Source organism: Trichoplusia ni, unplaced genomic scaffold (assembly GCF_003590095.1).
Source record: "Trichoplusia ni isolate ovarian cell line Hi5 unplaced genomic scaffold, tn1 tig00001704, whole genome shotgun sequence".
In the NCBI taxonomy this organism is placed as follows: Eukaryota; Metazoa; Arthropoda; class Insecta; order Lepidoptera; family Noctuidae; genus Trichoplusia; species Trichoplusia ni.
The window spans coordinates 13,197-31,033 of record NW_020800145.1 but is presented as its reverse complement, the minus strand read 5'-3'; the positions used below and the strand labels follow the sequence as shown (position 1 = coordinate 31,033).

Here is a 17,837-nt window from a genome sequence, read left to right as displayed (position 1 = left end):
AGTAATCGTCTATTGTATTCAGACGTGTGGTATCGGCTAGTGCTCCAGCAATAATGATGAATCTGTGGTTCGAAAACTTTTGTAACAGCATCGTTTATGATTTGCGACATGGTGACTTGCTAACTGTAGGGGGTTTCCTTGTAAGTTCTTAAAGTTATAAACACTGCACCCATATTACGATCAATTTTAACTGCAGTGGAGTCATTTTTAAATGTGGAGTTGTGTTTAGATGTTTGCAACATTATGCTCTTAATTATATACGTAAAGACTTACAGAAACGTAATAGAAATGGTTGAAATAAAAGAAAGTTTCTAAAAAAACCTGCAAACTACTTAACTACACCTTTTTATCAGCATCCTCATCATAACTACTGCTAACAACTTTAAATAATGGAACATATTTTATTACAGGAACGCATGTATGAGTTGGAGCGGCGCGAAGCAGAATTGGCCCTGGAAGAAAAGAAGCAACTTGAAGCAAAGAGGACGTTACTCCAAGAGGCAGCTCGCAAGCAGGACGAACCTGTGGACGACAGCAAGCTGGTGGAAGCCATGTTCGACTTCCTACCTGACTCCAGCAGCGAAGCGCCGGCGCCCAAGGACACCTCGGTGTTCAGTGATCTGCCACAACAGAGAGCTGATCAGCAAGAGGTAGGGATAATGGTTCTTTGTATTCAAAATAATTTGCTATCAACGTAGATTTTGATATTATGATACAAAAACAGTCTGATGCGTCAATGATTATATGCCTTGTAAAGCTTTTATATTTGATTGCATAATACAGAAGTTGTATACAAGCGAAATATTGTTGTTGCTTCAGAGAGCTTCAAACGCATAATTAGGTATCAACAATTTCCTCATTTTCTTGCATTTCATCATATGCTAATTGACAACAGCCAATACCTACGTCATTAAACCGATTCCATCTTCGATTTTTATCAGATCATTCGCTGATATACATCCTTTACATTTCTAGACTTTTCATACTCATTGCGAAATTATTTAAATATTTTTTATCATCATTTATCAACCGGATTGGCATACTTTCAGTTCCCTTTATAAACAATTTGATTACCTGGGGGTACATACTACTCTCACCTAGTACAGACATACGGCAAAATGCAATACCATACATTTTATTCTTAGATGGTAACTCCAATGCAAACTACATCGGAAGATGAAGAAGATTTGTCGGAGTTCAAGTTCCAGAAGTTTGCAGCAACTTACTTCCAAGGGAATGTCACTCATCAATACTCGAGGAAGCCCTTGAAACACCCACTTTTGCCTCTACACACACAAGGCGATCAGCTGGTAAGTGATCTTCTAGGATAGAATATTGAGATTTTTATGATTACCAAACACCTATTAAGTGCCTCCTAAAACTATGTTGCTTGTTAAAGATAAGTTCATACTTTAAAGTGATTTTTGTCACTAGCACAATATTATTTAAAATACAAAACTAACAGAAGTAGTAGAAGCACTTATCAATTATGAATAATAACAATTATTATAATTATTTATAAATGATTCACTGTCACAACTTTTTATAAAACATTTAATCGGTCGCAATCTTTGATATATCTAATTAATTAATTATGCATTCTTGCGACACTCACGGACATAAATTATTTTGAACGCATTGCAGGCCGCACAAGCGCTATGGATTACAATACTGCGGTTTACCGGCGACCTCCCGGAGCCACGATACCACACCATGGACCGGGACAACACATCCGTGATGTCCAAAGTAACTGCCACCCTCGGAAGGAACTTCATCAGGTCCAAGGAGTTCCAAGAAGCTCAGATGATGGGCGTAGATCCTGACGCTTATCTGAACAAACAGAAGCCGAGGTCAATCAGACATAAGCTTGTCTCTTTGACTCTAAAGAGAAAGAACAAGCTTGGTGAAGATGTCAGAAGAAAATTGCAGGTGAGTTACGTTCCTGGTTTTATTTCACACGTTTATATCTGGAATCAAATTTTATAATTAATGTTCTACTTGCAGGATGAAGAATACACAGCAGACAGCTATCAATCATGGTTGGAATCACGCCCAACATCAAATCTAGAAAAATTACATTTTATTATTGGGCATGGTATTCTGCGGGCTGAGCTGCGTGATGAGATATACTGTCAGATATGTAAACAACTGACAAACAACCCCTCAAAGTCCTCCCACGCCAGAGGATGGATTTTACTTTCGTTATGTGTGGGATGCTTCGCACCTAGTGAAAAGTTCGTAAATTACCTGAGAGCCTTCATCAGAGAAGGGCCTCCTGGGTACGCACCGTATTGTGAAGACCGTTTGAAGCGGACTTTCAATAATGGTACTAGGAACCAACCCCCGTCCTGGTTGGAGCTTCAAGCAACCAAGTCTAAAAAGCCTATAATGCTCCCTATTACATTTATGGATGGTAACACAAAGACCCTACTAGCGGACTCGGCAACAACTGCTAGAGAACTCTGCAATCAGTTGTCTGACAAAATTGGACTTAAGGACCAATTTGGTTTCTCGCTCTACATTGCTCTGTTTGACAAAGTCAGTTCTCTAGGCAGTGGAGGAGATCACGTCATGGATGCAATATCACAGTGCGAACAATATGCAAAGGAACAAGGCGCTCAAGAAAGAAATGCGCCCTGGCGATTGTTCTTCAGAAAAGAAATATTCGCTCCGTGGCACGATCCGACCGAAGATCAAGTAGCCACAAACCTAATTTATCAGCAGGTGGTCCGAGGAGTTAAATTTGGCGAATATAGGTGCGACAAAGAAGAAGATCTGGCGATGATAGCTGCTCAACAGTATTACATTGAATACGGCCAAGACATGAATACTGAGCGGCTGTACACGTTACTACCAAATTACATACCAGATTATTGTCTAACTGGTGTTGAAAAAGCAGTTGATCGGTGGGGTGCTCTAGTAGTACAAGCCTACAAAAAGAGTTACTATGTGAAAGAAAAAGTTCCTGCCTACAGAGTGAAAGAAGACGTAGTAAGCTACGCAAAGTTCAAGTGGCCTCTATTGTTTTCTAGATTCTATGAAGCTTATCGAAATTCTGGACCTAATTTACCTAAGAATGATGTTATTATAGCAGTTAACTGGACCGGTGTATATGTGGTTGACGATCAAGAACAGGTGCTATTGGAGTTGTCGTTCCCTGAAATTACGACTGTTTCCAGCCAAAAAACAAACAAAGTTTTCACACAAACATTTAGTCTTGCCACTGTTCGTGGTGAAGAGTTTACCTTCCAAAGTCCGAACGCTGAAGACATACGTGATCTAGTTGTGTACTTCTTGGAGGGATTAAAAAAGAGGTCCAAGTTTGTAATAGCTTTACAAGACTACAAAGCACCTGGAGAAGGCTCGAGTTTCTTGACATTCAACAAAGGAGATCTGATTATTTTAGAGGAGGATAGTACAGGGGAGTCTGTGTTAAACAACGGTTGGTGCATCGGTCGCTGCGAGAGGTCTATGGAAAGGGGCGACTTCCCTGCAGAGACTGTGTATGTGTTACCGGCATTAACTAAACCTCCACCAGATATTTTGGCGCTATTTTGTCAAGAAGGTGCATCACATGGCCGTCGTGCGCCAACAGCCACATACAATGGCACTGAAACTAGAGACAAACCCCACACCTTGCTAGAATATGCAATGGATCACTTCCGGTTGCCACCGAAACGCACCGTGTCCAAAGCTTTAACCCTTTCCACAGCTAAGAGGGAGGATCTGAAGAGCTCTGGCGACACTCAAGAGAGCCAATCAAACAACCGTTGTTGAAAAAGCTGCAAGCCAAAGAGGAATTAGCCGAAGAGGCTTGTTTTGCATTCACTGCCATTCTTAAGTATATGGGCGACCTGCCCTCAAAGCGTCCTCGCATCGGTAATGAGTACACTGATCACATATTCGATGGTCCTCTAAAACACGAGATTCTGCGCGACGAGATATACTGTCAAGTTATGAAACAGCTTACAGACAACCGAAACAGAATGTCAGAGGAAAGAGGATGGGAGTTGATGTGGTTGGCCACTGGCTTGTTTGCGTGTAGTCAAGGGTTACTTAGAGAATTAACGCTGTTTTTAAGGACAAGAAGATACCCTATAGCTCAAGACTCGCTCCAAAGACTTCAGAAGACTTTAAGAAACGGGCAGCGGAAGTACCCTCCTCACCAAGTGGAGGTGGAGGCCATTCAGCACAAGACCACTCAGATATTCCACAAAGTGTACTTCCCGGACGACACCGACGAGGCGTTTGAAGTGGACTCGTCGACTAGAGCGAAAGACTTCTGTCAAAACATCGCTCAAAGACTGAATCTCAGATCTAGTGAAGGCTTTAGTTTATTCGTTAAGATAGCTGATAAGGTGATATCGGTGCCTGAGGGTGACTTCTTCTTCGACTTCGTGCGGCACCTCACGGACTGGATCAAGAAGGCGCGGCCGACGCGCGACGGTATCACACCGCAGTTCACATACCAGGTTAGATTTATAAATTTCTGTGATAAATATTGATACAAGATAAAATTTGCATATACAGCGGAATCTCGTTAATTCTGCCATTCGGTGCATATTTTATCTAATCGAATCGACGCAAGTGGCCTTTTCTATGTATATGTTACGGTGATCGATATCTTAAAGCAACCAAGGCAAATAAATCAATAATACAGTGTTCTTTACCTAAAGCTCTCACCGCCGTATTGTTCCAGCGAGTGGTCACAGTCCAATACTATTTGTATTGGCTTCTCGCTTTTACAATGAACACAGCCCAGCACTAACTGAAATAAGATTTCGTTCATTACATTAACTGTTTTTTGAATCCAGGTGTTTTTCATGAAGAAGTTGTGGACGAACACAGTGCCGGGCAAGGACCGCGCGGCCGACGTGATCTTCCACTTCCACCAGGAGCTGCCGAAGCTGCTGCGCGGCTACCACCGCTGCGGGCGGGACGAGGCCGCGCGCCTGGCCGCGCTCGCCTACCGCGCGCGCTTCGGGGACAACAAGCAGGAGCTGCAGGCCATACCGTGAGTGCTGCTCGTAGCTTAGGATAGCTAGGTAGCTTTCTTGTGTGCGGTGTAGTTTTACCATCCAAATTTCTCATTTCACAATTGTTTCTAAATTTTATTTTATTTTTAACACCTGTAATTGTACATTATGGATTGCAATAAATAATTTTGGTTTGGATATGGGGAATGCAATAAAGTATTTGAGCATTTAATAATATCTAGAGTTTAACGATTTGTACTATTACCACGATGTTGCCTGGCTACTTAGTACAGGTGAGGCGAATGCTAAAAATAAATAGAGCATAATCTTAATTATGAATCGAAATAATGTGAAATTATATTGGCCAGAAAACTAAATGGTCTGCTTAACTTTCCAGGCAAATGCTACGCGAATTGATACCAGCCGATTTGATCAAACTGCAAAGTTCCGCGGACTGGAAACGAGCGGTAGTAGCCTCATACAACCAGGACGCCGGCATGACGCCCGAAGACGCCAAGATCACCTTCCTCAAGGTCATCTACCGCTGGCCCACCTTCGGGTCAGCCTTCTTCGAGGTCAAGCAGACCACGGAACCCAATTATCCCGAATTGCTGCTTATTGCTATTAATAAACATGGAGTCAGCTTGATACATCCTCAGTCGAAGGTAAGTTGTTTTTTATGATATGCGTTAATAGTCGAATCACGTCATCACATAAATTGTTACCCGTGTCATCAAGTTCATTGTTCGCCATTAAATGCGAAATGACTTGTGTTTTTTGGCTCACTTAATATTACTAAAGTTCACGTAATAATATTTCCAGGATATACTGGTGACGCATCCATTCACGAGAATATCGAACTGGTCTTCGGGCAACACTTACTTCCACATGACGATCGGTAACCTGGTCCGCGGCTCCAAGCTGCTGTGCGAGACCTCGCTGGGCTACAAGATGGACGACCTGCTGACGTCATACATCTCGCTCATGCTCACCAACATGAACAAGCAGCGCTCCGTCCGCGTCAAGTGACCTCACGGTAACACTCTGACGTCATCGTAGTCAAACATTCCAACCATAGACCCAATTATACATTTTTATCCGCTTATCGTTAAGGTCGCACGCTTCACGGCGGTATATTTAACTTAAGATAGAATTAGCCGCATGTCATTTACATACAGTCAAAACGAATGCTTATAAATATTAATGTCTTGCATTTTCTACATCACAAGTGCGCTGTATGAAGTCTGGAGTATACTTGTTGCACAATATGTAACGTCGCAATACTTCGCTACACTTGCGTACTTCAGAGACAAAACTTCTGTAGAGATGATGTATCCGTCCATATATTAAGATCCAAATCAAATATATATCATACGTAGATATTGACCGGTGTTACTGTTAACCCAAATCTAATCTGTTATAGTTATTAAGTACAACGATCTATGTATGTATTGTACTTCTCAAAACATGAACTTCCAAGGCAATTGTTATCTAACAACTAACAGAATACGTAACCTTGATGTGTAAGAAGTATCTATTTAATTTTATTAAAATTATGTTTCGATCTTATTTTGGGAAAGATTTTAAAAATATTTTCAATGTATGTCATATTTATTCAGCTAATAACATCAAATAGAGTGTCGAAAAGATCTGTTACGGTATATTTAATTAGGTGTTCGGTTAAATAGCATGTTATGAAATTATCTAGTTTTGCTAATTGTCATTTCGATAAGTGCCTAGCTTGCAGTGCAATCACAATAAGCAAACATTTAGTTCACAAATCAGATATTATAAATAATACATTTTAACTAATATCTTGAGATTTAAATTTATAACGCACTGTTTATATTAGCAGAAATTAATAAAATAATTAACAGTGCCTTGACTTAATATAAACATTCATAAGAATACACATTGCTCGATTTCTATTGGTTAAATTAAAAACAAAGCTAAAAGTTCTATTTATAAATATTTGTCTATGATCTACAGAGTTGTGAAAAAAAAGTTGTAACGATAAAACTCGAGCAATCTGTGGGTTTTCAAATGATTTTAGATGTTTATATATTTATACAGTAACCGTTTAGCATAACATAAAATACATAGGAAACATCAATGTATTTATTTAATAGGTAAAGGAGTTCGTAAGTATGTATAAAATATTGTCATTGTTATGCCATGAGTTCAGTGACAATTACATTATGTTTGTTTTATTAATTTCGCTTTAAAGTAAAAAAAGTTGCATTTGTGAGTGGTTGTAAACATGAGTCACAATGATTTTTGTGTTTTATTTTGATATCTTCTTAAATACCCTCCCGATTATCACTATCATAGATCGTTAACGATCGAGCGATTAAATCGAATGATAATAATCGATTATCAAAACAATCTCTGCGTTCATCGAGATTATAGTGATTAATTACGTGAAATATAATCGAATTATAACTCGATTGCTTTATATCAGAAATGATAAAAGTAAACATTTTATTATTATTTGAATTATGAATGGTTGGTGCAGAGCCTTTTTAAAGCTGTTTTATGTAGAGCATTAATTGGGGATGGACTTGCACTACAGCACTACTGGTGTACCTTTTACAACGCGACTCTAACTAGTTTCTTTTAAAGCCACTAGTTAAAGTCGTGAGGTCAACATAGAAACAGATCAAGTGCGAATTAGATTCGCGCCATTGAGGGAACCGCACAAATAGGATAAAGAAAACCAAATTTGCAAAAATAATTGGTCACTCATCAAAGTTTTACCCGTGAGAACGTTGCTTAACGACGATTTTGATTTTAAGTATTTCTTGAATATAGCGTGGCTTCAGAAATATAACAACTGAAAATTTAAACTGTCTAGCAATCACGGTCCGGTGAGAAACAGCCTGGTGACAAATGAACACACAGGCAGGCAGCGATGCCTTAGCAATAGGGATCTGTTTTCACCCTTTGGGTATGAAACTCTAAAATCGAAATAATTTTCGTGGCAAGTATTTGGGACCTGAAGGCTGAATAAGGTGTTAGCAGGTACCACTGGTCTAAAAGTCAACCATTTTAACCGTTAGGCCCTGGGTAGGTAAACTAGCTAGGAGTACATACCTAGAAATATAATAACTGAAAAAGACTGGCTTGTATTTGAAACTCACATAAATAAATTGGACAACCGAGTTGAGAATGATAGGATGTCCAAACACTACGTATTTTCATAGATTTCAATAAGATCCGAGGCGCGTTTACATTTTAAAAAGTAGGTAGTTTCTTTTCCAACTTGTGATTGCTGTATTGTGACTTTCTATAAAATAACCGTCGTCATAATTCCACCCGTTTAAAAGAAGAGGGAATTTAAATCTACAGTTTCATGTAATTTTAATAATCACAAAATTGCTGGACGAAAAATACTGGCCAAGTTGATTGCCCTCAACGCGATTATTCTCCGCAATAAAGAGGCATTAAAACGAAAAAAATATTTAAAAACACAGTTCTGAATGAGCAAGAACAATTAAAGTAAAAGCAGACTATTAGAAAAACTGTTAATTAGAACAAACAAAAAATATATCCGTAATAAAGTCGTGAGAGTCTCCCACGGCAGCGCGGCCTATTCACGAAGCCCGAGGAATAATGATGGCTCCATTGTGGCACCAGCAGGAAGTCATTTATCTAACATCAAGAATATGAGTGTTCGGAGCAATTTTGTGTCTGATTTCTCATCCTAAAGTGTGCAATTTCGGTGACGCGGTATCTACGTGAAATGTCAATCCGGTGACTAACTACTGTTTGATTGCTTGTTTTGTACGTTCCTAAAGTATTCTAAACGCTGTGCTTCGTAATCATCAATTTTGTAGTTGTAAAATTACGTTTGTTTGTTTAAGCAAAAAATACAACGGCGAGGACTTGTAATTCAACATCTTATTATCTACTTTTGTCAGAATTATGATTGAGCAAAAAATGCTTGACCAGTAATTACGATGACAAAGATTTTCGTAATTCAAAAAGTAATACCCTCTGTAATAGGAAACTATTTATTGTGAACCTGCGGAGCTGGTTCAAGAATACCAGATTGAACAAATCCATTAAAAATGCCACTAGTTTATCAAAAAATCTAATTTTCAACCTAACTTCCTTTATTTATGATGAAAGCCAATGCAATAACTAATAAAAATATCGACGGGAATATTGAAAATGCACAACATCAATCGAAATAAAAAAACACGCTCATGAGAAAAAAACGTAGCTGTGAGACTTATGAGAACCCAAGCAAATACTGAAAAACTGTTAGGACTTTTGGAATAAAATGCAGATGCAGAGTTAACACACAATGGATTTTTATTTAGATGAAGTTTTACAAACGCCCGACGTCCACCATGACCGATTGCAGAGAGAGAGTTGCCAGTGTAACAAAACAAAAAAACATCTATATATCAAACATAAGTGTTGCCTCACATAATAGGTTGCTACAGCATATTTAACACACCCCCTCAACACTTAATTTTTGATTGATTAACCTGCTTAAACTAATATATCTAACTTTACCTTTATGTCTAGCAACTCTAGCATAACAACATCAAAGATAACTACCCCTTTATAACACAGTGGACACACTTGCCTTAACAACATAATACACATCCAGCCCCTTAACAAAATCAGTAAAAATTAAAACAAATTCAGAAGCAACACTAATAAAATATCACCCCCTTAATGGAAAACTTATTTTAAAATCTTACTTCTAAGTTTTACATACAACTGTCCACCTAATGCTTTAGTAAACATATCTCCAAGATTATCAGAACTACTAACATAGGATAGACTTACACAACCGTCATTAATTTTCTCTATGATAAAATGATATTTTACATCAATATGCTTAAGCCTCTTATTACTGAAATTGTTTTCTGCTATTTTGATTACACTCTGGTTATCCTCATTAATCTTTACTTCCAATTTAAATCCAAAATCTAATAATAAGTTTTTTAACAAGCATGACTCAACTATACCTAAACACAGTGCTACATATTCTGCCTCAGTTGATGACAAAGATACACATAATTGCTTTTTAGTACACCAAGATATTACACAATCAAATACTTTAAATATATATCCTGAAGTAGATTTTCTGTCTTTTGTGTCACCAGCCCAATCAGCATCAACATAACCCTCCAATTTATCATTACCATTACAACCATACACCAATGACAAATCTACTGTACCTTTCACATATCTCAATACACGCTGTAAACATTTTAATAGCAACATACTAGCACAGTGCTGATATCTACTTAAGAAACCAATCGCTACACACAAATCAGGCCTTGTAGCATTAGAAGCGTACAGCAAATTTCCAATTATCTGCCTACATTTCAATTCGATTTCTTTACTTTCAGATTTTTCCCTTCTTAACAATTCAAACTTAAAATTCTGATCAATAGGTATGTTACAAGCTTTGCAATCAGACATCCCATACTTTCTTAATACTTTTAACAAATAATCCTTCTGATTTATAACAGTCTTTCCATTTTCTACATCCTGTTCAATGCTAATACCTAAATAGTTACAAGCCATACCTAAATCTTTCATAGCAAAGTTCTTACACAATTTCTCCTTGAACTTTCTGATCTGTATGTCACTATCACTAAAATATAGCAAATCATCTACAAAAATTAGCACATAAATGGAATACTCCTTACAACATTTAAAATACAAACATGGATCATTTTTGGATTTTATGAAACCATCACTACACATAAAATCATTAAACTTTCTATTCCAGTACTTAGGACTTTTCTTCAATCCGTATATAGACTTATTTAATTTACCTATTCCTCCATTAGGTAGTTTCATGTACACAGGTTCATCAATGTCACCGTAAAGAAAGGCTCCTGTTACATCCATCTGGTATACTGGAAGTTTCTTTTTTACTGCTACAGCTAACAAAGTACGGAAAGAAGTCAAACTTGCAACGGGGGCATAAACTTCTGCACCATCCATATCAGTCTGCTCAAAACCCCTAGCAACTAATCGGGCCTTGTATTGAATTTCTTGGCTTGGATTTTCTTTTATCCTGTACACCCATTTACTGTTTATTACCTTTATTCCCTTTGGCACCATTGCTACTTCACTCCATGTATTATTTTCTTTCAATGTGGTAATTTCTCTGTTCATAGCTTCTATCCAATTTTCTTTGTCTTCACACTCCATGGCTTCCTTAAGGGTACTAGGTTCATTATGCATGCTTATAAAACCAACCTCATAATCATCAAACCAATTGGGTGCTTTTCTAGAGCGTGTTCTTCTACTATCATTTACTTCTTGAATTTCTTCATCCTCTATAATTTCCTCTTCTAGAAATTCCACTTCTTGCATGATATTGTCACTTTCCTCACAATCCTCAAATTCTTCATTTTCTTCAGTGTTCGACACAGACTGGTATTCTTCATTGTTCAAGTTTTCTTCTATATCTAAATATATACACTCTTCTTCCTGCTCTGCTTTTTCAGGTTTATCATGTTTCTTCACAAATGTAACATCTCTCACTACTTCCACTGCATTTTTCCTTGGAAAATAGATCCTAAACCCTTTTGTGTACTCTCCGTAACCTACAAAAATACCTTTTTCTCCTTTTGCATCAAATTTCCTCCTTTTTTCTTTTGGTATGTGCACAAAGACTTCACTGCCAAATGTATGTAAACCATTTACATCAAACTTTTTCCCTGACCATGACTCGTATGGTGTTTTTCCTTCTTCTTTGCTATGGTAAGTTCTATTTAGAGTGTACACAACTGTATTAATCGCTTCAGCCCAGAATACTTTGTCCATTCTTTTTGCATGCAACAAAGTTCTTGCTCCTTCAACTAGAGTCCTCATATCTCTTTCAGCTTTCCCATTTTGCTCTGGACCATAAGGTACTGTAGTCTCATGTGTCACTCCATGCTCTGCCAATAAGGTTTTCATTTCTGCATTTACAAATTCTGTCCCATTATCACTGCGAAGTGTACAAACTGGATTATTTAATGTTTTTGCCCTCATAATAAATTCTTTAATCTTTTCAACAGTTTCCGACTTGTAAGTTAAGAAATAAATTGTCCTATAGTTTGAGAAATCATCCTTTAATAAAAGAAAGTACCTTGACCCTCCTATTGACTTTTCTTCTATTGGCCCACACAAATCAGCATGCACCAACTCACCTGTCTTACTTGTAGATCTTCTACTACTATCAAATGGTAATCTATGCTGTTTGCCTTGTACACAAGCTGTACATGTGTCAACTGGTGACTCACTAAAATCAATATTATTTTTCTTTAAAATTCGTTTCACTTCCTTATAATTTTGATGTACTAACCTCTCATGCCATTCACTTAACTCAAGTTTAGCTACATTGGCCGCCAAAGATTCTGACTTAAAGTCCATTACATACAGCTTCGAACATGATTCCTTATTAGCAATAGCACACACTCTATTATCCTTGGAAAATACACACTGATCATTAGTCATACTCACTTGAAAACCATTGCATACCACACTACCTACAGAAAATAAATTAATCTTTAATTTAGGAACATGCAAAACATTGTTTATCGAGCAACTGACATATTCTTCACCATCAAATGCCATTAATTTTATTTTGCCTATACCTAGAGCATTTAGGTGTCGTCCATCACCTATCATCACAACCTTAGGAATGGATAACCTTTCATATTCACAAAATAATTCCTTCTGATATGTCATATGGTGACTGGCACCGCTGTCTACCAACCATTTTTCATCTATTAAACGATCACTTGCGCTAACTGGCACTTTAGACACAAAAGCATTTTCAGTTTTCTTATTATTTTTAGTAGCTTTACATTTGTCCTTAAAATGACCTGGCTTTTGACAGTTAAAACACACATCTTTAAGCTTACAATCTTTCTTCAAATGACCTGACTTGTTACATAAAAAACATTTATTTTTACCTTTACCTTTGTTTTTACCTTTTTGACCTTTAGAAAACAATGCTACACTTTCGTCTACCTTACTGCTACTCTTATTATTTAGCCGTTCCTCTTCAACTAAGAGCCGTGCCGTTAAATTATCAACAGTCTGTTTTTCTTCTGCACATGATTCCCACGCACTAACAAAGTGAGAATACTTCGATGGAAGTGACATGATGATTTTCGACATAGCCATCCTGTCGGTTACCGCTTCTCCCAGTCGCCTCAAGATCTGCTGCTGTTCCTGCACCTTGGAAATAAAGTCCGCGACACTCATGTCATTTTCAAATTTTAGGGCAAAGAATCGCTGCTGTTGCAGCATCAGTGACGTTTCTCCACTTTTTTCATATATACTGTGCAGCCGGTTCCATACTTCATGCGCTGTTTGACAAGTAATTACTTGATGTAGAACTGGTTCCGCCAATCTTGTCACAATTGCACTCATCGCCTTCAAATCCTTGTCTGCCGACGCCTGCTCGGGCTCCGCTGACGCCTGACCGGGCTTCGCCGACACTTCATCTGGTTTTGTCGCTGCCGCTGCACTGCCATTACTGGGTTTGAGATTCGGATTCGTTACAACCTGGTATAATCCTTGTTCTCTCAAAATCACCGCCATCTGGAATCTCCAGACGCTCCAGTTCTTTGCTCCCTCCAGTCGTATTACGCCGAGCTTTTCCATCTTGATATTTCGTCTCGCAATAACAAAGCAAACCGAGTGACGCCAAAAATGCCGGCCGCCACCGCGTTCCTTCTTGCTTGTCGACACCCGACCAAGCTCCTTCCAGACGATTAATCCAAAGCCAATCTTCACCTAAATACGTTTACGGGCCTGGGCCCATAACCTGTTAGGACTTTTGGAATAAAATGCAGATGCAGAGTTAACACACAATGGATTTTTATTTAGATGAAGTTTTACAAACGCCCGACGTCCACCATGACCGATTGCAGAGAGAGAGTTGCCAGTGTAACAAAACAAAAAAACATCTATATATCAAACATAAGTGTTGCCTCACATAATAGGTTGCTACAGCATATTTAACAAAAACAAACAAGAGAATTATAAAAATCACATCAGTCATTGACTGGTTGTAGGTAACATATTATTGTTGTAAAGACAATTAAAACAACTTCGATGTGGTCTCATGGTCTGACACTCCGGATGCACGAGGTTTCTGTAAGAATCTCTCATAATTGTTTTAATTATTCAACAAAATCCAAAATAATATTAAAATAGAATAGCATGATACAAAAGTACAAAAAGAGATGGAAGACAGACGCTGCGCCATGTCTGCTCTTGGCTCACTTTCAAAACAACAACTTACTACAACAATATAACAAAAAGAGATAAGTACACGCTTCGTTTACCAACAATCGTTGACCGATATTCTCGTATTTCATATCACTAAATTTTATACTGAATTGCCTGCTAAAGAAAATCTGAAGTCAAACAATCTTTTTTATTGAGTAAGCAACACTAGGTAGGTTTCTCCTATACATTCATACAAAAGTAGGTAATTCCTAGGACCGTTTCCTAGATATCTATAACCGTATTTTTAATTACAAAAACAACTAATTACCACTGTGTTATCTTCATTCATTAATGAACAGAACAATAGGCGAATACTTGCAACCAATCAAAACGGCGTCAAAGAAATTGCCATCCGCCATCAAAACAAATGAGGAACAAATTAAAAATAGATAGGTAATTAATAGCCAGCGTACTAAAAACATTAACTATTTTTCTTTGAATCGATATAGAATTTGAGTGATCGTCAAAATGGAGGGACCAAGACTCCAATGTCTGTCATACACATATAAAATAATAATACCATTAATCTACTATTTCCTACCTTCGCTATAATTTTTGCTACCTCATCATTATACATAATATTTTAACAAAATGCTTGGTCCCTCCATCATGATGTCAGGATGGAGGGACCAAACTGATAGACTACTTCCTGGATTGTTCTACCTACTTAATGTTATAAAGCCTTAATTCTACCTTAATATTATTGAGTTTGATTGCCCAAAACATATATCGTTTTAAAGATATCAATTACATAAGTTGGTCCCTCCAAATTGACGTTTCAATTTTTTAGTGCAACATCTAAATGCGCGGTTTATTTTTGATTTTCGAAGGATTAATATTTACTACCTATTTACTACCTTCAAATCATACAATTTTTTTTCATTTAAAATTATTCTTACGAGCCAAAAACGCATTAAGAAATAAGTTGTTACAACGTTCAAATTTTAGTAGTAGCATTAATAAAGGTGTTTTTTAATAAGAATAGAACAAAAATATCTAACCAATATTAAATATACATAACTTTAGTTCTCTTTAGTTCTCAAATATTACTATTTATTTTATTGTTCTCATAATACTCAACGTAGGTAAACACAAAAAAAATAATTGAAGGTAGTTCTCAAACATAGTCGATGATTGCATTGTAGTCAAGCTGTTTGCGATAACTGCCTGGCTAACAGAGTGCATTTACAGTGATTTAATTATCATTTTTCCGTAGTTTTTGTAACAATAGTTAACCATTTATCATGAAGAGGGGAAGGAAGAGTGCGATTTCCCTAGATATTCAGAAAACTGTGTTTTTAAAGTACAGAAGTGCATTACAAAGTAGTGAATTACCATCACCATGTGATCAAATATTTGCTGATATCAGCAAGGAATTAGACTATAAAATGTCGGTAAAAAGTTTATATATTTCTTTAAAAACTAATTACAATTACTTTTTTAATGAAAATATCCTTGATTCTGAGCCAGATAGTATAGAAGAAATTGTTGAAAGTTTTGAAACGAATAGCGAAATTAATCACGTAAAAGATACAGACAGTCAGGAAAAAATACAGTTTTATTTAGATATACATTCTTGGAAAAAAATACAACCTATTCAAAAGTATGTAAAGAGAAATGACCCCGCCACAAGATCAAAATACAGGAAAAAGTGGACGTTACCAAGTTACCAATGGGCTGAATTATTAAGAAAAGAATTATGGGAGAAAACTAAAAAACCCTGCTCTTGGCGATTTCACTCAACTCATGTAAAACCGGACGAATCAGTGTCATGTTATGGTTCTTGTAAAGAATGTGGTGCTACTATAGAAGTTTTGATAAATTGGCCAACAGAAAAAGTCATTAATTGTACTTGCACAGTTAAAAAAGAAAAGATTGACTTCGTACACAAAAAATCAAGAAAATTAAAGTTATCGCCACTAAAACGTAAAGAGCTTAGTGATATCTTGAAAAATTCTTCTGCGGTATCTGTAAGGAACTCTTTAGTAGATTCTTCAATGGACGCTAATGATAGTGAGCCAACTCATATACCTAAATTAGGGACGCTGCGCCAGATAAAATATGAAGAGAAGGCATCGCATTTCTTTGACAAAAACCCTGTGATGGCTCTTTGGTTAATGGCACAAAGTGCACCCTATAATGATCTTTTGAGGTTCATTTGTTTGCATCCTCACTTCGTCGTGTATTATTGGTTATCGAATCAGGAACAGTACTATAAAGAATATCAGAAGAACCATAGGACTGTAGTGAGTCTTGATGCAACCGGAAGTATTTTTAGAGATCTTGGGCCTTCTGCAGCTATTAAGATAAACAAACATCTATTCCTATACGTATGTGTTATGCAGACATTCCCCGATCAAAGTAGCGTACCTTTATTTCACATGATATCAGAAAGTCAGACAATGGATTCTATTGTTAAATGGCTTGAAACCTGGTCACAAAATAACCTACCTCCAAATGAAGTTATCTGCGATGATTCTTCTGCACTAATAGGGGCTTCAGTTAAAGCCTTTACTGGTTGTAAATCAACCAAGGAATACCTTGATAAATCTTTTGAAATTTTAAATAACGGAAAATCTGATACAAATCTAAAAACCTATATGAGGATTGATACAAGTCATTTCGTAAAAATATTGTATAATTTGACATGCTTTAAAAACGTTGATCAAAGAGTGAAATTCTTTTATATTAAATGCTTCCAAGAAATGAAAGAAAGTGAAAATTACGAAGTAGTTCAACAGATAGCTAAAGATATGGTCACATTGTGCTTAGCAAAATTTTGTGGTTGTGATGAAAAAGGGAAATTAACAAGTAGCGAAGAAGCTAAGCGAAGATTAAAGAAAAAAATTACTTCTCAGGAGGTGATAACAGGTGATGTTAATGAATCTGAAGTTGATTGCAAATCGTCCACGGATTTTTCTGTTTTATATAATGATCGGGAAGAAGAAAAATATAAAAAAGAGAGAATACATACAAATGCTGGCGAAGAAAGAATTAAATGGCTCACAGAGCACATAGCTAAAGAGAGGCTAATTAATGATTTGATTGATGAAATCAATGATACCGATAATTTATATTTTTTTCCTATTTTGATTGATACCTTATTGAGACTTATTAATCAACTTCCTATGTGGTCTAACGTCATGAAAAACTATTATGGCAGTGATGTGATAAATGCCACCTCTTCAAATGTTGAAAGTTATTTTAAGAACATAAAAACACTTTTATGTAACATGAAAACTAAATCTCATAGGTTGAGGGTTGATGATTTTATAATACAACATAATCAATACCTCTCAGGGGAAACTAAGTTGGCTTTGAGCAACTTACATTCGGACAACACTATTATTCCTAAGAAAAGAATAATGCCCAAATTACAAAAAAAATATAAGACACTAAAAGACAATGAAATTGATTCAATTTTTGCTGAAAATATCTAATCATTTGTTGAGAATTGGCGTGGCAAAGGCAATACTAAAAAAACTAAAGTTAAACATACTTTCAGAAAAATACCCATTTTAATTAATGGTTCATTAGTAAAAGCAGAAGATGGCTTATCATCTGTTAACACATGTGCCTTCGATGCGTTTTCTC

The 17,837-nt window shown here is 36.8% G+C and overlaps 1 protein-coding gene across 1 annotated transcript; it reads left to right on the top strand.

The window, feature by feature from the left end:
• Nucleotides 1-411: 411 nt before the first annotated feature.
• LOC113507341 (myosin-VIIa-like) lies at nt 412-7,250 on the top strand (the record flags this gene model as incomplete). The annotated part of the gene is given in 8 exon segments (XM_026890202.1): nt 412-650; nt 1,146-1,310; nt 1,645-1,929; nt 2,005-3,723; nt 3,726-4,472; nt 4,815-5,014; nt 5,374-5,641; nt 5,799-7,250. Coding segments are annotated over 8 exon segments (3,830 nt in total), but the record flags the coding sequence as incomplete, so codon positions are not given.
• Between the last annotated feature and the right edge of the window lie 10,587 nt (nt 7,251-17,837).